The sequence below is a fragment of the Euleptes europaea genome, chromosome 9 (genome assembly GCF_029931775.1).
Source record: "Euleptes europaea isolate rEulEur1 chromosome 9, rEulEur1.hap1, whole genome shotgun sequence".
Taxonomy (NCBI): domain Eukaryota; kingdom Metazoa; phylum Chordata; class Lepidosauria; order Squamata; family Sphaerodactylidae; genus Euleptes; species Euleptes europaea.
Genome location: NC_079320.1, coordinates 4,879,519 through 4,904,230, shown reverse-complemented (window position 1 = coordinate 4,904,230; position 24,712 = coordinate 4,879,519). Strand labels below are relative to the sequence as shown.

The following is a 24,712-nucleotide window of genomic DNA, read 5'->3' as shown; positions in this document are numbered from 1 at the left end:
CTAAGTCAGGATACAGAAGGGACCCTGCCAGAAGCTGACTGGGGAGATGCCAAGGGAGGGAGGGAAGGAAGGAAGAGAGGGAGGGAGGGAGATAGGGAGGGAGAAGAGAAAGAGAAAGAGAAAGAGAAAGAATGGAAGGAAGGAAGGAAGGAAGGAAGGAAGGAAGGAAGGAAGGAAGGAAGGAAGGAAGGAAGGAAGGAAGGAAGGAAGGAAGGAAGGAAGGAAGGAAGGACGGAAGGAAGGGAGGGAGGGAGGGAGGGAGGGAGGGAGGGAGGGAAGAAAGAAAGCAAGAAAGCAAGAAAGCAAGCAAGAAAGCAAGCAAGAAAGCAAGAAAGCAAGAAAGCAAGCAAGAAAGCAAGCAAGAAAGCAAGAAAGCAAGAAAGAGAGAGAAAGAGAAAGAAAGCAAGCAAGCAAGCAAGCAAGCAAGAAAGCAGCAAGAAAGCAAGAAAGCAAGAAAGCAAGCAAGCAAGCAAGCAAGCAAGCAAGCAAGCAAGCAAGCAAGCAAGAAAGCAAGCAAGCAAGCAAGAAAGAAAGAAAGAAAGAAAGAAAGAAAGAAAGAAAGAAAGAAAGAAAGAAAGAAAGAAAGAAAGAAAGAAAGAAAGAAAGAGAGGAAGGGAGAAAGGGAAAGAAAGAATAAAAACAAGGAAGGAAGGAAGGAAGGAAGGAAGGAAGGAAGGAAGGAAGGAAGGAAGGAAGGAAGGAAGGAAGGAAGGAAGGAAGGAAGGAAGGAAAGGGCAGCATGCAGAAAGTACAAACAGCCAAATGTGTCCTAGAAAATAATGAAATGGAGCCTTGATTATTTGGCGTGAGGGTTCCTTCTGCTCTGAGGTAAGAAGGGGATCTTGGAAACTGTGAGCATGCAGTGGGAATCACCCACGGTTTCCAAGATGCCCTTCCCTCAGAGCGAGAACAAACTATTGGGCTCAACATCGAACGGCAGGCAAAACGATCGATCGTAGCAGGGCCGACATTTGATTGACCCTACCATTTTCACCACTCAAACGCAAGGAGGCTGTGATATTGCACACCCAAAATGGCTGCCTCGGGAGGCAAAGGCAAACGGAAGAACTCCCTCCTCAGACCTCCTGGAAGAAGGAAAGCCTGAAGGGAACCACATACTGACTGCGGTAAGCTGAGGTGAGGAGGAGGAGGAGGAGAAGAAGAGTTGGTTTTTATATGCCGACTTTCTCTCCCAGTTAAGGAAGAATCAAACAGGCTTACAATCACCTTCCCTTCCCCTCCCCACAACAGACACCCTGTGAGGTAGGTGGGGATGAGAGAGCTCTATGGGAGCTGTGACTAGCCCAAGGTCACCCAGCAGCCTTCATGTGTAGGAGTGGGGAAACCAACCTGGTTCAGATTAGCATCTACTGCTCATGGGGAGGAGTGGGGGAATCGAACCCGCTTCTCCAGATCAGAGTCCACCGCTCCAAACCACCGCTCTTAACCACTACACCGCACTGGCCAGCCAAAAACAACCCCTGCCTTACAAAGGCCCCACCCACTTTCTGAAAAGCTTGGCCGCCATCAAGGGAAGTACTGGTGGGGCACCTTGGCACCCACGGGCTCCACAGTGGGGAACCCTACTCTAGCCCCTATGCCGCACCAACTCCCATGTTTGGGTAGGGGCGAAAGCTGAGACTTGTTAACACGGCCCTTTCCCCAGCGGGGCAATCCATCACACAGACACACAGGGAAAAGGCTGTTTTCCAGGAGTTTTCCTCCCAGCCTTAATGGGGTCAGGCCCGGTGTCATATGCAGATTGAGGGCCGCCTAGCAGGGAAGTCCGCTTTGAAGCCAGCCCTTCCAAGTGGCGCGTTAATTATCCAAGGCCAAAAGGGGACAGGAAGAGAACAACTGTTTATCAAGGCATAAGGGCTCCCTGGGACATTTCACTGAGTCGGCAGGATGTGTGCGGCATCTGCAGAGAGGGAAAGTGTCGAGACGGCACTATAGCTAGTTGCTGAAAAGCAACTCCCGCCAGCATTCATGGACCTCTCAGGCCAGCCGCAGGCATCAAAACAGCGTGTCTGTGCCACAGCAGGACCACTAGTGTGGTTTAGTGGTTAAGAGCGGTGGTTTGGAGCGGTGGAGTCTGACCTGGAGAACCGGGTTTGATTCCCCACTGCTCCACATGGGCGGCGGAGGCTAATCTGGAGAATCGGGTTGGTTTCCCCACTCCTGCACATGAAGCCAGCTGGGTGACCTTGGGCCAGTCACAGCTCAGAGCTCTCTCAGCCCCACCTACCTCACAGGGTGCCTGTTGTGGGGAGGGGAAGGGAAGGCGATTGGAAGCCAGTTTGATTCTTCCTTAAATGGTAGAGAAAGTCAGCATATAAAAACCAACTCCTCTTCTACTACTACTACTACTACTACTACTACTACTACTGTTGGGTTTTCCTGTTCAAAAAGGCCTTCACATGCAAGAAATCTGAATGCATTTTCAATGCACTTTAGCAATCATTTGCAACTTAGAATCATAGAGTTGCGAGGGACCACCAGGGTCATCTAGTCCAACCCCCTGCACAATGCAGGTAATTTACAACTACCTCCTCCCCACACACCCCAGTGACCCCTACACCATGCCCAGAAGATGAGTGGGGGAACTTGCAAACGATTGCTCACTAAAGTGCACTGATCACTAAAGTGCAACTTGCAAACCATCCCCAAAGTGCAAAGGGAAGTGCCTGAAAAGTACATTATCCAACGTGTGTGTGAAAGCAGACCAAGTGTAATTACTTCTGCTGGATAAGAGCAGGTCTCTGGCTGAGGACCACAGGGATAACTGGCAAGACCAATTCCAGAGGAATAGCCAAGGTAGTCTGTGATAGCACAAACAGGAATCTGGAGGCATCTTAAGGACTAACAATCTATTGTTCGAGAGCAAGCTTTTGTAGACGACAGCCCCTTTCGGAGATGCATGCAGTGCTACTGCTGACAACATTCACCTCGCCTACAACCTGAGCATGGACGAATGCATACAGGAGGTCCAACTGCTGGACACTGCTGTACAAACTACACAATGGACACAAACACACATGAAGCTGCCTTATACTGAATCGGAGCCTTGGTCTATCCAGGTCAGTATTGTCTACTCAGATTGGCAAAGGCCCTCCAGGATCTCAGGTGGGAGGTCTTTCACATCACCTACTGCCTGGGCCTTTTAACTGGAGATGCTGGGGATTGAACCTGGGACTTCTGCATGCTAAGCAGAGGCTCTGCCACTGAGCCACAGCTCTTCCTCTAAACACCCTATACCAAAAACCCACTGAATGCTGTGAATGCATCTGATTAAATTGGGCTCCAGGCAATAAACACTTAAACTAGATTAAAAGCTAGTTGGTCTCTAAGGGGCCGCAAAACCCAGTTGATTTTCGTTGCTAGACTAACACTTTCACACCCAAGAATCTGAGGCTTCCTTTAAGCAAATGGGCCAGCGCAAAAATCTCAGACCAACACTTTCTTTAATTTATATGCTGCTTTTCTTCCCAGTGGGGACCCAAAGCAGCTTCCAGCATGGTGTAGTGGTTAAGAGCGGTGGTTTGGAGCGGTGGACTTTAATCTGGAAAACTGGGTTTGATTCCCCACTCCTCCACATGAGCAACGGAGGCTAATCTGGTGAACTGGATTTGTTTCCTCACTCCTCCCCATGAAGCCAGCTAGGTGACCTTGGGCTAGTCACAGCTCTCCCAGTCCACCTACCTCCCAGGGTGTTTGTTGTGGGGAGGGGAAGGGAAGGTGATTGTAAGCCGGTTTGATTCTTCCTTAAGTGGTAGAGAAAATTGGCATATAAAAAACAACTCTTCTTCTTCCATCATTCTCCTACCTGCCATTGTATCCTCACAACAACCTTGCGAGGTAGGTTAGGGTGAGTGTGTGTGACTGGCCCAAGGTTATCCAGCGAGTTTCCATGTGGGAATTCGATGCGTATCTCCCACATCCTAGCCAGACACTCTAACCACTGTACTATGCTGGATCTCTCCCACACTCCGTAAACAGGACGTGGAATTCTGGATTGCGCTCCGATTGGGCCGGTGCTTCCGTAAACAACGGCCCACCTACCGTCAGTGAAGTCCAGAGCGTAGACTGGAAATCGTCGGGCAAAGTCATCGACGATTCCCCTGCCAATGTTGAAGAACTCATGGAGCTGAAGAGAGGAAGGAAGCCACATGTCAGTTCTCAGAATGCTCATCCATTGTTGAGAAAGAGAGAGTGCTTGCTGCTGCATGCAAGGAAAACCAAAATATTTAGAAGGAGGAGGAGGAGGAGGAGCAGGAGTTGATTTTTATACGCTGACTTTCTCTACCACTTAAGGAAGAATCAAACTGGCTTACAATCTTCTTCCTCTCCCCACAACAGACACCCTGTGAGGCAGGTGGGGCTGAGAGAGCTCTAAGAGAGCTGTGACTAGCCCAAGATTACCCAGAGCTGGCTTCATGTGGAGGAGTGGGGAAACCAACCCAGTTCTCCAGATTAGAGTCCACCGCTCCAAACCACCGTTCTTAACCACTACACCACGCTGGCTCTCCAGTGTGGTGTAGTGGTTAATCTGGTAAGACAACATCCTTGGGAAGTGGTGGATGCCTTTTTATTTTTTATTCAATTTGCATTCTTTATAGACCGCCTTTCTCACTGGAAGTCAAGGCGGATTACATGGAGTTAAGTCAATACAATCAACGGGATGGAACAACCCATAAAACACTGCAACAGGATCCGCATAGCAGAAATCTGGAACAAACCAGAAAGCTGAAAATAGAACTGAAGCTTTACGCTTGACAAAAGCCCCATTGCAAAATGAACCACACAGGGACAAAGGGATCATTTGCAAATTATCCAGGGTACATCCACTGCTCCACCAAACCACATTAGCCCATGTGGAGAGTTACATTTTTGGGGGCTACTTCAGGCCACTTAATTTAATTCATTTATTTTAAACATTTCTACACTGCCTTACCAGCCAACTCGGGATCCCCAAGTCGGCAAAAACCAAAACGCATAAACTTTGCAGAGGCTAAAAAGCATATAAAATACAAATGTATATAAAACTTATTAGCCCTCCTCGCTGTTTGTGTGTTATTTATGTATTTGTATGTTTTATTCATCTTAAATAAAACATACAAATACATAAATAACACACAAACAGTGAGGAGGGCTAATAAGTCTCCCCAATTTCGAACTTTTCAAATCAGCAATGCTGATTCTATGACCTTAGGCAGATGATGAGAGGGGGGGCATCTTGGCCATCTGCTGGGCAAGGAATAGGGGTCACTGGGGTGTGTGGGGGGAAGGTAGTTGTGAATTTCTTTCATTGTACAAGTGGTTGGACTAGATGACCCTGGTGGTCCCTTCTAACTCTATGATTCTATGAAAACATAAGTAGAATAACTTTTCCATCCCCAGGGACGAAAACTGAAATAGAACATGGAAATTATTCTTTATTTGGAATCAAGAAAAGATATGTGGGAAATGGCACATCAGTTTCCGGGGTGTTTTGTGGGTGTACTCTAACACCGGCTCATGCAGGGTTGCCAGTTCAGGCTTGGGAAATTGCTGGAGATTTTGGGGAGCAATACCTAGGGAGAGACTTCTGTTTTTCCTAGAGCAGGGGTGTCAAACGTAAGGCCCGTGGGCTGGATCTGGCCCCTTGAGAGCTCTTATCCGGCCAGCAAGCCAGCTGCAGCAGGCATCCTTCCCCCACCCCTCAATCTGGCGAGTCATGGCCCGGGCCGACCAAGTGACATTTATGTCAGAATGACCTCAATAGACTGGAGAGCTGGGCCATAAGTAATAAAATGGATTTCAATAGGGAGAAGTGTAAGATACTTCACCTAGGCAGAAACAACATAAGGCACAGGTACAGGATGGGAGAGAGTTGGCTTGACAACAGTACATGTGAAAGAGATCTGGGAGTCGTAGTGGACCACAAAGTGAACATGAGTCTTCAGTGTGATATGGCGGCTAAGAAGGCCAATGCAATTCTGGGCTGCATCAACAGGAGTATTGTGTCTAGATCAAGGGAAGTAATACTATCACTGTATTCTGCATTGGTCAGACCTCACTTGGAATACAGTGTCCAGTTTTGGGCTCCACAATTTAAGAAGGATGTTGACAAGTTGGAGCGTGTCCAGAGGAGGGCGACCAGAATGGTCAGAGGTCTGGAATCCATGCCCTATGAGGAGAGACTTAGGGAGTTGGGTTTGTTTAGTCTGGAGAAGAGAAGGTTGAGGGGAGACATGATAGCCATGTTTAAGTATTTGAAGGGATGCCATGTTGATGAGGGAACTAGCTTGTTCTCTGTTGCTTCAGAGACTAGGACACGGAGTAATGGATTTAAACTAATAGAAAAGCGATTCCACCTAAACATTAGGAAGAACTTCCTGACGGTGAGGGCTGTTCGATGGTGGAATGCACTGCCTCGGGTGTGTGTGTGTTTGTGTGTGTGTAGTCCCCGTCTTTCGAAGTCTTTAAGCAGAGGCTAGATGGTCATCTGTCGGGAGTGCTTTGATTGTGGGATCCTGCATGGTGGGGGGAGGGTTGGGGTCACTGGGGATGTGGAGGGGAGGTAGTTGTTAATTTCCTGCATTGGGCAGGGGGTTGGACTAGATGACCCTGGTGGTCCCTTCCAACTTTATGATTCTATGATTCTATGTCATATCCGGCCCTCGTAACAGTTGTGTTCAACACCCCTGTCCAAGACTCTATGGTATATCATAGAGTTTGTCCTCTGAAGCTGCCATTTTCTCCAGGGGAATGGAACGCTGCCATAAGAACATAAGAAAAGCCCTGCTGGATCAGACCCAGGCCCATCAAGTCCAGCAGTCTGTTCACACAGCTGCCAACCAGGTGCCTCTAGGAAGCCCACAAACAAGACAACTGCAGCAGCATTACCCTGCCTGCGTTCCATGGTACCCCATATAATAGGCATTCTGCTCTGATCCTGGAGAGAACAGGCATACATCATGGCTCGTATCCATTTTTACCAGTAGCCATGAATACCCCTCTCCTCCATGAACATGTCCACTCCCCTCTTAAAGCCTTCCAAGCTGGCAGCCATCACCACAACCTGGGGCAGGGAGTTCCACTGATCATTTGTTGATCCATTCTAATACCTGGAGAACTCCAGGCCCCGCCTGGATGTTGGCAACACAAGGCTCATATGTTTCATAATTCTGTACTTATGGCTGCTCCCACGGAGAGGCCAAGCATGACAGGAGATACTGAAAACAACTGACTCTGGCTGCAAATCAGGCAGCTCTCCGTGGGCTCCGCTGGAACAGATTGCCTCACGCTGGCACCTCCCTTTGCCAGCTTTTCCCACTCAGGCAAAGAACAGCTGGCTACGGCAGAAAGCATGCTTGCACTGGGAACATAAGAACATGGTATAATCCTCTCAGGCCTGGGACACAGAGTCAGACTGAAGACCCGTCTACCCTGGAGGGCAGCGGGTCTCCAAACCCGCAGGCGTGGGCCGTTCCCAGCTTGGCTATCTGAGAAACGTCTGATGCGCAAAACATGAGCTCGGCAAAATAGCTCCCTCTGAGAAAGAAAATAGAGGGGATGCTAGGAAATACGGATCTGGGACTTAGGCAGATCATGAGAGGGAGGGCAGGAAGGGGTGAGCCAGAGCTTGGCTCTCGTGGCCCCTTCTTACATGCCCAGGGTAGTGCCCATCACCACTTTGAGGTCAAGAAGGAATTTTCATCCAGGCCAGATTGGCCAAGGATCCTGGAGGGTTTTTGGCTTCCTCTGGGCATAGAGCAGGGGTCACTGGCGGAGTGGAGGGGGGAAGTTGTGAATTTCCTGCGTTGTGCAGGGGGTTGGACTAGATGACCTCTGAGGTCCCTTCCAGCTCTATGTTTCCTGTGTGTTCATGTGCTCTGCCCCAGAACACTGACAACACAAAGCTGTGCAGGGGAATATTTTTTTCCATGAAAGCCCAGCCACTTTCAGTCCCAAAGACTCTACCGCTCCCCCTCATGGCAATATTCTTACAAAGAAGGACTGGGTAGGGCAAAATTACTCCCAGAGCTCACAAGCGCGGGGGGGGGGGGGCGGGGAGGCCTCCCGGCCTTTCAAACAAGGAAACCCAACTTTTGCTGTAAGAATAAATGATGCAAAATATGGTTTTCTCTGCCCAATTTACCAAGTGTCGATTTAATTAGAGGCGGGGAGGGGCAGATGCCAGAAGGCGTTTGCTGCCCGCCCCGTAGCCCCTTCCCAAACTAAGCCTAACCCTCCCCGCCCCCCAGTTTCCGATCTTTCTCTTTTCTTAAATACACTGGACGAGTTGCAAAGTTTGGCTCCAGCGGCATTTCCCTACCAGCGCCCTCCCACCTCTGCCTGTCACTGCCTCCTCAGTATCTCCTTCTCTGAGCTTGCAGGACAGTTTATTATATTGGAGGGGGGCTTCCAACCTCTGCACCTGGTTTCCCTCTGGAGGATCTGGTTCGCCTCCTGCTGTCTGAAAACACTGCAGAGGCGGGGGGTGGAGGGGGAAGAGATTGCATTTTCTTGGTGGAAAACAGGAAAGACCTGACCTGAGTCTACAGGCCGTTTTTTAGTATAAAAACCAAAAAAAAAAAAAAACACTGAAAAGGCCCCCAGCGAAAGGGGTCAGAGACAGACCACAGCTGCTTTTAACAAGCATGGTTCTTACTCATCCAGCTGAGACAGGCAGGGGGAGAAAGCCCTCTGGGATGCTGGCACAGGGCAGGAAGAGGAGGAGGAGGGAAATTAGCTTAACCTCTTGCTCACCTGGCAGATGGTACCAGCCCCCTGGCAGCGATCAGCAGCACCCACGCACTGGGAAAGAGTTTGCTCAGGGCACTAGCTCTGAGATGCATGGAGTAACACACACACACACACACAAACACAGCATCCAGAAAAGCACTTAGAAAGCAAGAAAGCAGATAATCGGCCATCAACCGAACCTGCCACCCGAGGATACTGCAACGATAAATAACTAAATGGATTTAGAAGAGGTTGGCCAGATTTACGGCCAAGTCGATAGCTGGCTGTTAGCCCGGAGAGCTGAATGGGACCTCCTGATTTGAAGGCGGAATGCCTCTAGTTGTCAGATGATGGGGAACAGCTGGGAGAGAAGGTCTTCAGGCCCTGTTTGTATCAGCCTTTCGGGCATCTGGCTGATCACTGTCCGAAACAGTAAGCTAGACTAGATGGACCACTGAGCCAGCTGGCTTGCATGTTCTTACGAAACGAGCCCAGAGAAGAAGAGTTGGCTTTTATACACCGACTTTCTCTACCACTTAAGGAAGAATCAAACCGGCTTACAATCACCTTCCCCTCCCCTCCCCACAACAGACACCCTGGGAGGTAGGTGGGGCTGAGAGAGCTCTGAGAGAACTGTGACTAGCCCAGGGTCACCCAGCTGGCTTCATGTGGAGGAGTGGGGTAACCAACCCAGTTCACCAGATTAGCCTCCGCCGCTCATGTGGAGGAGTGGGGAATCAAACCGGGTTCTCCAGATCAGAGTCCACCCCTCCAAACTACCGCTCTTAACCACTACACCACGCTGGCTTTCTGACACGAAAGCAGGATCCATCTATGCTGACCGGCAGGGATCTCCCAAGGTGGAGACAAAAGTCTCATTTTCCCCATTCCAGATATTGGAAGGTTGAACAGCCAGTCCTGGGACACTACTGATGCAAAGGATGCGATCCACCACGCAGGGCAGAAATGTTAGTGCCTGGTGATTTTGTTTATCTCATTTATACCCTGCCTTTCTCCCCAGTGGGGTCCCAAAGAAGCTTGCATCATTCTCCTTTCCTCCATTTTCTCCACACAACAACCCTGTGAGGTAGGTTAGGATAAGAGAGTGTGACTGGCCTAAGGTCACCTCACAAGTTTCCATGGGGGAGTGGGGAGTTGAACTGGGCCTCCCAGATCCTACACTGACACTGACCACTCTCAGCACCACACTGGCCCTTGGTTAGAATCACACGATCGTAGAATTGGAAGGGACCTCAAGGGTCAGCCCCCTGCACAATGCAAGAAATTCACAACTACCTCCCCCCCCTCCCCCAGTGACCCCTTACTCCATGCGCACAGGATGGCAAAAAGCCCCCCAGGATCCCTGGCCAATCTGGCCAGGAGGAAAGTTGCTTTCTGACCCCCAAGTGGTGATCGGCATAACCCTGGGCATGTAAGAAAGGACCATGAGAACCAAATACTGGCGCAACCCTTCCTGCCCTCATTATCAGCCATTTGCACGCCATTTTCACCACCCTGCCCTGGCACTCTTCAACATTAGAGACAGATGCAAACCCCAAAGGTTGCCAACTGGTGAAGCGGCACTTGCGGCGGCAATTCTGCCCAAAGTCAGCCTCTCATCTCCTGCTGAAGTCGGGGGGTGGTGGTGGTGGTGGAGCTTAAGGATCCGGTATCCGAAACTGCAGCCTCCTTCCCTTCCCCACTAATTTGCTGTCTTCCTTCAGCATGACAAAAAGCTTTTTATTTTGACTGTACTTTGCATGATTGCACTAGATGAGCCCTAACAATCACTATTAGGAGGGCGGCTGAAAAGCCTACGGGTGCTCAGTTGACAAGCAGATTCCCCGGGGGGCCTGCAGGTACCCAATTCTTACAAGAGCAGAGAAGAACAAGACAGAAAATAAAGTGAAGAATTAGGATGGAGAGGGGGGGAACAAACTACGCTGCATTATTTACCCTCAGGAATACCCTTGTGTTCTCAGAACAGCAAGCAGATGCCATCTGCCAATGCAGATGGGCAAAACATAAAGGGAGGCAGAGAATCTCCTAAAAAGGGGGGGCAGAACAACAGGTTGTTTATGCCTGGGAGTTTTTCCTGAGGTTTGCAGCTCGCTGGACCCACACTTTCCTGTTGGGAGTCTATGCACCAGCAGTCTCCAAGCTCAAATCCAGAAGTATCTGAATCCCCGCCCCTTGATATGCTGCTTCATAATCGGCTATAGTGAGAGAAAAGTTCCCTCCCTCCCCAAACCCAATTGCTGCATAAAAAAGCATTTTAAGAACAAAAAACAAAAAACGGAGCATCTGAAAGGAGGGGGCAGAAATCCAAGCCTTTACAAAGCCTTTCTTCTGCTCAGAAAGAGCTCTGAGGAAGCAGGAAGCATTTGAATCTCCGCCTCTGGACACGCTGCTTTGTAATTGGCTGTGAGCGAAACCAAGCTTCTGTGTCCCGTGCTTTGCCTTATGCACAGAGATTTCACCCGGGCTGAGTTTAGGGGAGAGGGAAGAATTGGGTTAACAGAGAGAGGCGAAGTCCCAGGAATTGTGAGGGCTGGCAGTGAGGTCATCTCTAATGGAGGGAAAACTCATGCATAACTTGAACAACTGAGACAGACGGGAGGGGGGGGGGAGTGAATGTGAGTGAAAGTACCCATGCATAAACAACCTCAGAAAGATTGGCCCCTGCCCCAGAAGATGAGAACCCATTCCTGAAGGGAGAGCAGACAGGTGGCAGGCAGAGGTGCAGCAAGCCGAAAAATAAATTAAAAAGTATTTTTGGAGAAAAACCCCGTGGAACTCCCCCCCAGAAAATGCCCCCCCCCAGGCGCCGGCATGAGCACTCGCGCTGGGCATACACCGCCAGGAAGGCAGCATGGGTGCAGGAGGCTCATGCTGCTGCGCGGCACCCCAGGCATAAGTCACCCTGCGCCAGCGTCTGTACCAGTTTGCATGGCACGAGTGGCACAGACGCCGGCATAGGGACACTTTTGGCTCTGAGGAGGAAAGGCGGGACATAAAAGTCTCGGAATCAATAAATCAATACGAAACCCTCCCTCCTTTTCCCCTTCACTCCAGCGAGATCCATAATTAAAAAATCCGTCTCCTGGGTGAGTAATGCTTTCCAGAGCTTTGCAGAGATACCTACGACTTAACGGGGCAATCAAGTCCTATTCAGACAGCTAGAAAGGAAAGGTTTGACGAGACAGAGAAAATTATAGGAACTTACCCATACCTAAACAAAGGAGCTCTACAGACGGGGAAACTCAAACCCTACTAGAGGAGGCAGCTTTGTATAACGGCGTCATGCCAATGTGAATTCTGTCCCCGGATGGGGCGAATGTCTCAACAGAAGGCACACCCCATTGTCAGGATATGTTGCGCTTTAGCCTCCTGACCTGAATATCCCGTCTCCCATAGAACAAAAAAAAAAAAAGTGGGGGGGGGGCCTCAACCAGATAAGTAGAGGGTGCCCCAAAGGTTGAGCTAGAAACTATAACAAAATAATTATATCTATTACAAGGTGTACACTATAAAATTGTTAAAAACACAGGGCCTGTATTGCTGGGTAGATATACAATTGTGCGTTACAAAATTCTTAGACACAGTAGATATAGAAAAAGAAGAGCTGGTTTTTATATGCCGACTTTCTCCACCACTGAAGGAAGAATCAAACCGGCTTACAATCTCCTTCCTTTCCTCTCCCCACAACAGTCACCCTGTGAGGTAGGTGGGGCTGAGAGAGCTCTAAGAGAGCTGTGACTGGCCCAAGGTCACCCAGCCAGCTTCATGTGGAGGAGTGGGGAAACCAACCCGGTTCACCAGATTAGCCTCCGCCGCCCATGTGGAGGAGTGGGGAATCAAACCCAGTCCTCCAGATCAGACTCCATCACTCCAAACCACCGCTCTTAACCCACTACACCATGTTGGCTCTCAATAATAAATGACCAATACTGGACCATACGCATTTCAGCCTGAATAGGCCTTCCTCAGTGGTCATGAATACAGAAACTAATTAAAACCACATCGGGAAATGCACATTAAGAGGTATTTTTATCTAATATATTGTGGGGCTTGATGTAAACTCTTAACCCAAATCGTGGGTCTTGCCACTTGGACAGTTGTTCACAAAATTTGGTACAGAATTAACAATGTTCCTAGATGTGTGCGCATCAACCTGGGATACATCATATATTTATAGTTTTAGCTCAACCTTCGAAGCTCCCTATCTTGTCACCCATGTCTTCTTCTCTCAGGAGCCGTGCCTCATGAGGTATTTGCTTTACGAGCTCCCTTACCTTGAGGGGCTTGTGGCTGTGCGTTTTATGGCCATCCGTCACCGCCGAGGGCCGCTGGTTCACAACGGTCAGCAGGTGACGTTGGTGGACCAAAGCTTCCTTGAACTCTTCTTCCGTTTTCGTTTCTAGAAGCTTCTGCCGAAAGGTGATGTCAGAAAACATGGTGGCAAACGTCCGGCCCACTTCGGTCGCGGTTTTGGTACTTTTCTGAGGAGAGGGTGACAACCATGATGCGTTGCCCTGCAACACCGGCAAGATCGTCCAAATCATACTTCACTTGCTGGGAGATTATTGGGAAGGGGCTGCGGCTCAGTGGTAGAGCATCTGCTGTGGCATACAGAAGGTCCCAGGTTCAATCCCCGGCATCTCCAGTTAAAGGGACTAGGCGAGCAGGTGATGGGAAAGACCTCTGCCTGAGACCCTGGAGAGCTGCTGCCGGTCTGAGTAGACAATACTGACTTTGATGGACCGAGGGTCTGATTCGGTATAAGGCAGCTTCATGTATTCATTTGTATTGCAAACCTGTAACTTATAGGGATAACCTGGGGTTGCCAGGCAGGGGTTGGAAACTGTGGAACATGGGGAGAGGCGGGTACTTACCACAGGGGGGTGGCAGCGATTGTTGCCACTGTGCAATGTTGTCACTTCCTGTGCAACCCAGAAGCACTGGCATTGTGCTGGGGCTACACTCTAGTGTGGGGGGGTGAGTGCTGGTGTTTCACTCCGGCACAGTGCCGCTGCTTCCAGGTCATATGGGAAGTGATGTTATCGTGCTGTGATTGTTGCCCCTTTCTTTGGCCAGACTACTTCTGCCCACTGATCAACTGAGTGTCGGCGGGTAGAAGCCGTACCAGTGGAGAGCGGGCACTTGGCAAACCTAGGATAACCTGGACTTAGTGAAGTACTTGAAGGGCTGTCATAGAGAGGATGGCGCTGAGTTGTTTTCTGTGGCCCCAGAAGGTTGGACCAGAACCAACGGGTTGAAATTAAATCAGAAGAATTTCTGTCTAGACATTAGGAAGAATTTTCTAACAGTTACAGCGGTTTCTCAGTGGAACAGGCTTCCTCGGGAGGTGGTGAGCTCTCCTTCCCTGGATACTTTTAAGAAGAGGTTAGATGGCCACCTGTCAGCAGTGCTGATTCTGTGACCTTAGGCAGATCATGAGAGGGAGGGCATCTTGGCCATCTTCTGGGTATAGAGTAGGGGTCACTGGGGGTGTGGGGGAGGGAGACAGTTGTGAATTTCCTGATTGTGCAGGGGGTTGGACTAGATGACACTGGTGGTCCCTTCCAACTCTATGATTCTAAGTCCTGTGGGGGACTACTCATTGAACGAAATTTTTCCTTTCTGGCAGAAGGTGGAGGACACCAAGGCGTACGAATCTTACTACATATTACAAAAATTGAAGTAGAATTCTGAACTAAAAGGCCAAAGTAGGCCAAGTCGTACCATTTTGGGAGGGGCAAGCACCAGGATGACAAATCTCACTTCGCAGGAGTTCTCCCCCCAGTTCTGAGGCCTCTCCAGCCGGCTGATGCAGACGTGGCGCCTCTGAAGGGACTTGATAGTGCAACTGCCAAAGGAGAGAGAAACATTTGAGCAGGGAGAGGGGGGAAACACACCATCCTCATCCTCCTCATTTAATGAATACAGACAATGACCAGCATAACAATTGCAATAATACAATACAATTACCCCGACATTTATCGGGCTGTCTCTCATGCCAACAACGATCTCCATATTAAGAACATAAGAAAAGCCCTGCTGGATCAGACCAAGGCCCATCAAGCAAAGCCATCTGTTCACATAAAGGCCAACCAGGTGCCTCCAGGAAGCCCACAAACAAGACGACTGCAGCAACATTATCCTGCCTGTGTTCCTAATAGAATAGGCATGCTCCTCTGATCCTGGAGAGAACAGGTATGCATCATGACTAGTATCTATTTTTACTAGCAACCATGGATAGCCCTCTCCCCCATGAACATGTCCACTCCCTTCTTAAAGCCTTCCAAGTTGGCAGCCATCACCACATCCTGGGGCAGGGAGTTCCACAATTTAACTATTCTGATGGCAATGTAACAGAACTTCGCCACTGTGTATGAGACAGTGGTGTTCTTCTCTTGGTGCAGAAAACTTGCCACTGAAGTGGTAGCATGTCTAAAAGTACCAGAGTACTCATGAAACCTGGCCAGCAAAGGAAGAAGTAGGCAATTCCTAATATCCCTGTAAAATTCACAATTCAATAATATATATTCGATTGACTCTGTCTCACTAGTGTTGCAGGGGCATAACCGTGCCTCCGTGGGCCAGCGTTGAAATCTTCCGCTGAGCAGGACCGAAGGGAAAGCATTAAATCGGGCTCTAGAAAAGGCCCATCGATACTTGCAAAAGGCGATAGTTGCTAAATATGGAGCAGCAGAGATTCCTGCCCAATACTTTAATATCCTGTATGAATTTGAAGAATAATCATCAAAGAATCATAGAGTTGGAAGGGACTACAAGGGTCATCTAGTCCAACCCCCTGCACAGTGCAGGAAATTCACAACTACCCCCCACACCCCCAGTGACCCCCCCACTCCATGCCCAGAAGATGGCCAAGATGCCCTCTCTCACATGAAATGCCTAAGGTCATAGAATCAGCATTGCTGACAGATGGAAGAGGAAGAAGAGGAAGAAGAGTTGGTTTTTATATGCCGACTTTCTCCACCACTTAAGGAACAATCAAACCGGCTTACAATCACCTTCCCTTTCTCTCCCAACAGATACCTTGTGAGGTAGGTGGGGCTGAGAGAGCTCAAAGAGAGCTGTGACTAGCCCAAGGTCACCCAGCTGGCTTCATGTGGAGGAGTGGGGAAACCAAACCGGTTCACCAGATTAGCGTCTGCCACTCATGTGGAGGAGTGGGGAATCAAACCTGGTTCTCCAAATCAGAGCCCACCACTCCAAACCACCACTCTTAACCACTACACCACGCTGGCTTTGGAAGGAGAGCTGTCCATTTTGCATCTCAAAAAAAGCAAACCATGGTGCAGCATGCATCCGCCAGCAGCGGGCGGGGGGTGGTGGTGCTTGGAGAGGGGTCAGTATGTATTCTCCTAGATGGCCAAAGACTTGCACCGGTTGGGGGAGGCCGGCCCAAAAGGTTGTGGACTAGAAAACCTTTGCAGAACAAAATAGGGAAAGCTTCAACCGGTGCAGAAAACAAAACTCCGTTTGATTACTGTGTTCCGAGCCACGGTTTCCTGCCCAAATGTGTTTCCTCGAAGGAGCCACACAAAGTACTGAATGCTAGAACAACTTGCGAAACCAGTTAAAGGGGAACTATCTCCGGGTAACCGCTAACCCACTCTCCTTCTCTTTCCGCTTGCAGAATATGTTAAAGAATGTGTGTGACTGAATTGCTAAGGAACTGGAAACTAGGAAGAAAATTCAAACAGTTTCAAATCTTGTCTCCAATATTTATCCGACAGCTTTGGGCAGCCCCCACGCAGATCAAAAAAATGCACACAATGGGGACCCACAGAGGCATGGTGCACGTTTATACAAATTCTGGGTAACCCCCCCAATACAGTTGTGCAAAAAACTTTTTAAAATGCTTTTTTAAAATTTTCAAACATTAAACAACATAAATATGCACACCATACAGACACCCTACAAACACAATACAGACGATTGCATCTTAATCTTTCTCAATCTATCTTCTATCCAATGTTACTCGTAATATAGCTATTCTGTCCTACCTTTTACTTTCAACTACAATGTATTATATAAAAACGGAAAATGAGAACATAATTTTAAAAAGTTACAGCTTCTCCCTTGCTGTTACTACAATAGTTATGTTGTTATGCCATCTTCATAATTAGTTTAACCTTACTTTTCTTCCCTACCCACTATTGTGTATTTCGTATATTTCTAAACTCATTTGTCTTATTCTATAACATTTTTCATACTATACATATATGCGCTGGTTAATTGTATTAAAATTCTTAGTATACACTTTTTTTGTTTGAAAAAAACAAAAAAAAATTGAAATACTGAAGGTTAAAAAAGATCCCTAAACAATAAAAGCAATTTCTTCATAGGCGAAGATGCTATGGAAAACCTTGATGCTCGAGTAGCATTTCAGCATTGCCATAGTAACCTACAATGGCACTTGAAGTTGTGGCATCTCTGTGAGAGGAAGTGGAAATCAGGGAGAGAGGGCAGATGAGCTGACCTGGGGTGGGGAAAAGGTGCAGGTAGCCAGCAGGGTGGGCGGAAGAGGAAGGTGAGTTGGATCTAGCATAGGAATGAGGGCGGGGGTCCTCTCCCCGTGAGTTCTTGCAGGTCTCCATTTCCAAAGCCCACACAATTTAGTAATGATTCAAAGTTTTTAATTACAACTGTGCACAACTAAGCGTAGAAACACTGGGATAAGAATGACAGAAGGGCAAAGCACCCATCTATCACATTCTGGAAAATTATATGCAACCCTCAGTTTTATTGCATTAAACTGAGATGCTGAGCATTCCTTTTATTTATTTGATTTTTGCCCCGCCCTTCCCCTACCAGGCCAGGGCTCAGGTCAGCTCACACTCAACAATAAACATCTACAATATTCAACATACAATATAATTAAATAGTTAAAATCTAAAGTATACTCTAAGTAACAATTTAAAACTAGACAATTTAAATCTAGATGGCTCCATAGCAACCTCTATATCAATAGTGGTGGAGCCTTCAGGTAGGAAGCAGGTAGGTATCGGTAAAAATACATCAAAGATGGAACGGAGATCAAAGTCAGAACAAAGATGGTGAACACATGAACACACATGAAGCTGCCTTATCCTGAATCAGACCCTTGGTCCATCAAAGTCAGTATTGTCTACTCTGACTGGCAGCGGCTCTCCAGGGTCTTGGGAAGGGGTCTTTCCCATCACCTACTTGCCTAGTCCCTTTAACTGGAGATGCCGGGGATTGAACCTGGGGCCTTCTGCATGCCAAGGCAGATGCTCTACCACCGAGCCTCAGCCCCTCCCCTGGTGCAGGGAGGCCAGCTGATGATGAAACCGTTGCTGCCATCCTCCCTCCCTGTGAGTAAAGTGGGATTAGCTGGGGCCAAACAAGAATTTTTGGTAGGGTTGCCACCCTCCAAGTGGTGGCTGGAGATCTCCCACTATTACAACTGATCTCCAGGTGACAGAGGTCAGTTCCCCTGGAGGAAATGGCTGCTTTGGCAATTGGACTCTACGGCATTGAAGTCCCTCCCCTCCCCAAAATCTCCAGGTATTTCCCAACCTGGAGTTGGCAACCCTGCTTTTTTTGGGTTTCAAGTCGCAATGTCCCCTCTGTCGATCGCCACCTTCATAAGTAAAGTTGCCAACTCTGGGTTGGGAAACCTCTGGCGATTTGGGGGTGGAGCGCCTAGGGAGGGCAGGAGGGACCTCAGCGGGATGTAATGCCACCGAGCCCACCCTCCAAAACAGCCATTTCCTCCAGGGGTACCGGTCTCTCTCCTCTGGAGATCAGCTGCAATTCAGGGAGATATCCAGGCCTCACCTGGAAATTGGCTACCCCGAGCAACCTTTCCTGGGACTTGGGGCAGAGGACTCCAAACCTTCTTCCACACAGATGTCCTTAATTACCATGAAAAAAGGAGCCTTTTTTAAGACACCCTGATCCTTGGGGTTGCTTGATTTATGCAAAAGAACCTGGCTGGGGAAACAAACTGAAGGCGCTCTTCCCAATTTGGCTGCAAAGAACGATCTAGGTCTGAGGCACGTAAAAGGTTTTATTCTCCCTGCCTTCTGGGAGAACCGACCCCGGTCTGGATATCTGCTCATTATCACTGCCGATAAAAATCCCACCGGACTATTCCCCATCTGTTTCTGGCCAACCACCGTCCATGCTTGCGGCGTTACAGGATCTCTCTCCGACTGGAAGCTTTTCTCTCTCTGCCGCTCCCGTAATAATTCTCGATAAGATCAGGCTTTCCAGAACAATGAGGTTCATTTAATCACCGTGGATTTATTTTAAAAAATAGGAAAAAATGCTTTGGGGTTTTTTTCAGTTGCGAGTACAGCTGGAGGATTGAGGCATCCTGGCTTTCGGTCTCCTGCCATTATAACTGCTGAACCTGTATTAGTCATGAAATCGAGATTCGTCTCATCTGGGATACAGCACGGAAAACCTACCTCGAGTGGTGTTTTATTTGGCAGCATTTCAGGACATACACCGTATGTAAAAAGACTGAATTGGAGAAACTTAAGCTGTTTTGCCTCAGCCTCGAAGATCTGTGTACCAAATACATACTTTCAATTTCTCTCTTTTTCTGGTTTAGATTCTGTAAAAAAATTCACAAATATCCTAAGAATCTTGCCCTAACAGATCTTGGGGAGGGGAATCCTTTTTGGGTTACTAAAACTATAGGGTTTCAAACCTCCTATTCAATAGAAATAAATAGTCATTACACCCCGCTGAGGTCCCTAGGGCTCCACCCCCAAATCACCAGGAGTTTCCCAACCCAGAGTTGGCAACTTTATTTATGAAGGCATCTACCATAGTTTTTTTGACCAAATACCAGAGCACCCCCAGGTCACCAGTGATGTGATGATGTCACTTCAATTGCACGCCAGAAGTGATATCACCACGGTGCTGCAGTACCAGCATAGCCCCTCCACCCCGGGCAGTTTCCAGGAGGGACCTGGCAACCGTACCTTAAACACTGGAATAGGTGGAATCAGTTTTTAAAAAATTATAAGCCCCCACACCCAAAAATCAGACCTGCTCACACAATGCAGGTCACCAACAATGCTAACTAAGAAACAAGAACATTGGAAGAGCCCTGCTGGATCAGACCAGCAGATCATTTAGTCTGGGTTCCTGTTTCCCATAGGGGCCAAAACAGTTGCCCTGAAGGGCCAAGGAAAAGGGCACAGAGGACGAGCCCTTCCCCTGATACGGCCCTCCTAGCACTGTGGGTCAAGCCAAAGGATACTTTTCATAACGTAAGAAGAGCCCTGCTGGATCAGACCAAGGCCCATCAAGTCCAGCAGTCTGTTCACACAGCGGCCAACCAGGGGCCTCTAGGAAGCCCACAAACAAGACGACTGCAGCAGCACCATCCTGCCTGTGCTCCAAAGCACCCAATATAATATGCATGCTCCTCTGAGACTGGAGAGAATAGGTCTGCATCATGACGAGCATTCATTTTGACTAGTAGCCATAGATAGCCCCATCCTCCATAAGAAAAGCCCTGCTGGATCAGACCAAGGTCCATCAGGTCCAGCCGTCTGTTCACACAGCGGCTAACCAGGTGCCTCCAGGAAGCCCCCAAGCAAGACGATTGCAGCAGCATTTATCCTTCTTAGGGAAGCACTCAGAACCCCTGGAGAGAATAGGTATGCATCATGACTAGTATCCATTTTGACTAGTAGCCATGAATAACCCTATCCTCCATGAACATGTCCACTGCTCTGTTAAAGCCTTCCAAGTTGGCAGTCATCACCACATCCTGGGGCAGGGAGTTCCACAATTTAACTATGTGTTGTGTGAAGAAATACTTCCTTTTATCTGTTTTGAATCTTTCACCCTCCAGCTTCAGCAGAGGACCCCACGTTTTACAATTATGAGAGAAGGAGAAAAGCTTCTCCCTGTCCACTCTCTCCACACCAGGCATAATTTTATAGACCTCGATCATATCTCCCCTTAACTGCCTTCATTCTAATCTAAAGAGCCCTAAGTGTTTTAACCGCTCCCCATATGGCAGTTGTTCTAGCCCCCTGATCATTTTGGTTGCTCTTTTCTGCACCTTCTCAAGCCCAGCAATATCCATTTTTAGGCATGGCGACCAGAACTGTACACAGGTCAAAATGTCAGGTCAAAATGTGTAACATGCAATGCGCCCCTTGCACACAAGTTCAGTGTCTTAAGCTCCTAGTCTGGAATGCATAACAGAGGCGGAAGGTCTGCCAAGAAATCCCTCTAAACAGCTAACAAAACTTGAATGTAACTTGGCCTCCCGACATCATTACCATGCCCAAATATGACTGCCTTCTTGTGCAAATTCATATTTATTGCAATGAAGTGTGCCAGATAGCCTAACGGGCTAGAAACCCAACCGTCTATGCGTATCTGTCAAATCGTCCAGCGTCGTAGATCATTTTACACTCATGCATATTCATTGGAAGGAGTGGAGCGTGAATGGATAGGTGAACAGCTAAATGTACTGTTTGCAAAATCTGCCATTCTCTATTTGGTCCTGCGCGTTCACTGAGTCAGCATTTTCACTTCTAAACAAATGACTCAAAATTTCTGGGAGGATATATTCGGGGGGGGAGGGGGAGAAGTGGTTAGGCACTAATTCTCTGGAAGGTGCTAAATGAGCCAAAGATTGGACTTCTGGGGAGAATACAGTACAAGCCCTCACTCTGTGTCAACTTAACTGGTGAGGACGACAGCCATGATGTGCCATGGCAGAGTGCCACGGTTGAGCATCAAAGCCAGAAAATGCCCGGTTCCAATTGCAGTTCAGCAGGTGGCCCGAGGCAAGCCGCCTGCAGTCACAGCCTCGTATCTGGGAATAATAATGCTGCTGTACCTTGCAGGTAGGGTTGCCGACCTCCAGGAGGTACCCGGAGATCTTCTGGAATTACAACTGATCCCCAGATTACAGGAATCAGTTCCCTTGGAGAAAACGGCTGCTTTGGAGGGTGGACTCTATAGCATTATATGTGGTCTCTCCCCTTTCCCAACCCCGTCCTTCTCAGGCTCCACCCCCAAACCTCCAGGAATTTCCCAACTTGGAGTTGGCGGTCGTACTTGTTGCTCAGATACGGACTGAAACAATGAATACTAAAACAAATCCATGCAATACCTATTTTATTAGGACCAACCAACATGCCACAAAATATCGTACAAGTGTTCAGGGACTCGAAAGCTTACATGTTGTTTTGCGTCATGTTGGTCGGCCCTAATAAAAAGAGTACTACATGAATTTGTTTTCTTGATTTGGATTTTGTGTGGGCCGGCATGGCAGTTTGCAACTTTTCCCCTGAGCACTTAAATGGTAGAGAAAGTCGGCATATAAAAAACAACTCTTCTTCTTGTTGTTGTCCAGCCTCTGCCTGAAGGCATCCAGTAAGAGAGTCCACCAGCACCCACAACCTAGTAGTTAAAGGGTTACACTGTCAAACTGCTAGCCAATTTCTCCAAATGTTCCACCAAATCCTCCTCTCCTGTAATATAGGCTTGTAGGATGAAGTCTTGCCCTTTGGAGCAACCATGAGACTTGTCCAAAGAGACAAGTCTCAGGGTTGAACAAAGCCCCTCAGCACAAAGCCTTTACAGCAACAGAGCAAAACCAAGCATCCTTTTTCTCTTTTATTTCTGCACGCCAATGCAATTCAGCTAGGCCAGGGGTGTCGAACTCAATTGTTACAAGGGCAGATCATGAGAGGGAGGGCATCTTGGCCATCTTCTGGGTATGGAGTAGGGGTCACTGGGGGGAAGGTAGTTGTGAATTTCCTGCATTGTGCAGGGGGTTGGGCTAGATGACCCTGGTGGTCCCTTCCAACTCTATGATGCTATGTGACATAAATGTCACTTGGTTGAGCTGGGCCATGCCTCGCCAGCCCAGATCGAGAGTGCAGGGGCGGCTGCCTCGGCTGGCTTGTGGGCCGGATAAAAGCTCTCAAGGGGCCGCATCCGGCCCACGGGCCGTATGTTTGACACCCCTGAACTTGGCCTAATCAAAGGGGCCCTTGGTTCCAACGCCAACGATTTCCCAAGACAACAGGACAACCATCCAGAAAAGATTACCCTGCCAATCATCCTGGCCTACTCAACCCTTATGGTGGGAAAATGTCGAAATATTCTTGGAGGACAACTACGTCAAGTCAGTTAGGCATCTCTCGGCTGCGAGGAAAATCTAGAGGCCAAGGTTTTTGACCCCACTGTGAGGGTGGGGAAGGTAATGCAAGAAATAAATCAACAAGTCACAGCTGAGTATTCAAAAGCCTTGACATTATAAGCTCAGTCGGATGAACATGATTTAAAAGCAACTGACGCATGGGGTTGGTGGGAAAGATCTTGCTGCTGAGGAGAAATAAGGACAACACATTAATTGTATTTCTTTGTCCTTCATATAAATTGGACCAAAACACAACAGTTTGTAAAAAGTCGTATTGTTAGGCGCCAATAAATAAGCAAGGAATCGCCCTGACTAGCAACAATCATTAACTTTGCCCGCAACAATCAAACTGGAAGGCCACAACGGACAACCCCTAATTAACACAAAAGGGCAACAAACAAAGCCTTTACCGCCTGACAAAGTACAAGCCATAATTTATCATCTATCCTGTGAGTATTCTGCCCTTTAAAGAGCTGAAGGTAGCACGCATGAGGGTGGGGAGCCCATTTTACCCTCAATGACAGCCCCTGGGCCAAGAAAAGCGATGGAACAATGAGAACAATCTTTGCCAATGGTCTGGGACTCTGCCATAGGACATTCAGAAGGACATGAGAAGGGGGCCTGTTGGATCAGACTGGTGGTCCATCTAGTCCATCATCTGGTGGAACTCCCTGCCCCAAGATGTGGTGATGGCTGCCAACTTGGAAGGCTTTAAGAGGGGCGTGGACATGTTCATGGAGGAGAGGGGTATCCGTGGCTTCTAGTCAAAATGGATGCTAGTAACGATGCATACCTATTCTCTCCAGGATCAGAGGAGCATGCCGATTATCTTAGGTGCTGTGGAGCACAGGCAGGATAATGCTGCTGCAGTCGTCTTGTTTGTGAGCCTCCTGAAGGCACTTGGTTGGCCACTGTGCGAACCCACTGCTGGACTTGGTGGGCCTTGGTCTGATCCAGCAGGGCTTTTCTTATGTTCCAACCCCAAACAGAGGAGTGACTCCACAGCTTGTGACAGTCCTCAGATGACTTTGTGACAGTCATACACTAAAACATCTGTGGCAAGAAGTGTGATAACATGATATGTCGTTTCATAAAACAGAAGCAATCTGTGATGATGCAGGTGGGCTCCCATCCCTGGAAAATTCAAATCCTCTTCACTTACACACATGTCCTCCCCCCACCCGCCCCGACCTCCTGAGTTGGTCTCAGCCAGCTTGTCATTAAGAGACCACAATCAGGGGCTCGGTGCTTCGAGGCCAGGGATGCAGGTGCTAAAAACATTGGGGAAAGAAAGAGTACAAGCAGGAAAACAACATCCAATAAAGGGAATTAAACTCCGGTAACTTGAGCCAAACGCTGGAATGAATTCTCAGACTGAGAGTGAAATTCTTCCTGGTGGGACGGTCTTTGCAACGGGAGACAACAATAGGCAACAATGAAATGCTGACGTCCTTGGTTGTCCTGCCAAAACGGCATTGGAACATGTGTCAGTACCCAACAGCACAACCAGGAATGATAACAATTTAAAAAGATAACTTCCTGGTACAGCGAGGAGAACAATGGGCCCGCACTCTGAATGCTTTTATATGCTTTCTCTACCTTTTTAAGGAGAATCAAACCGACTTACAATCTCCTTCCCTTCCCCACCTCCGGACTTCATTACCGCCCCTCCAACAGTGAGCCAAGGCACAGAAAAAATGCACACGAAACAAGTAATCCCTCTCATACATTGGAAGCAATGCACAAGAGAGGCGTCTTCATCCATTCCTAGTTTACTAGCATTAATATCCTGGTAGT

At 48.3% G+C, this 24,712-nt stretch overlaps 1 protein-coding gene across 1 annotated transcript in view; it reads right to left on the bottom strand.

Annotated features, from left to right (window-relative positions):
* SLC4A11 (solute carrier family 4 member 11) overlaps positions 1–24,712 on the bottom strand; it is a 152,251-nt gene that overhangs the window by 30,123 nt on the left and 97,416 nt on the right. Inside the window, exons 7-9 of the mRNA XM_056855771.1 lie at positions 14,476–14,599; positions 13,026–13,232; positions 4,063–4,147 (exon numbers count right to left, since the gene is read on the bottom strand). Of these exons, the coding sequence (XP_056711749.1) occupies positions 4,063–4,147; positions 13,026–13,232; positions 14,476–14,599 (416 nt within the window). The remainder of the gene's footprint in view (positions 1–4,062; positions 4,148–13,025; positions 13,233–14,475; positions 14,600–24,712) is intronic.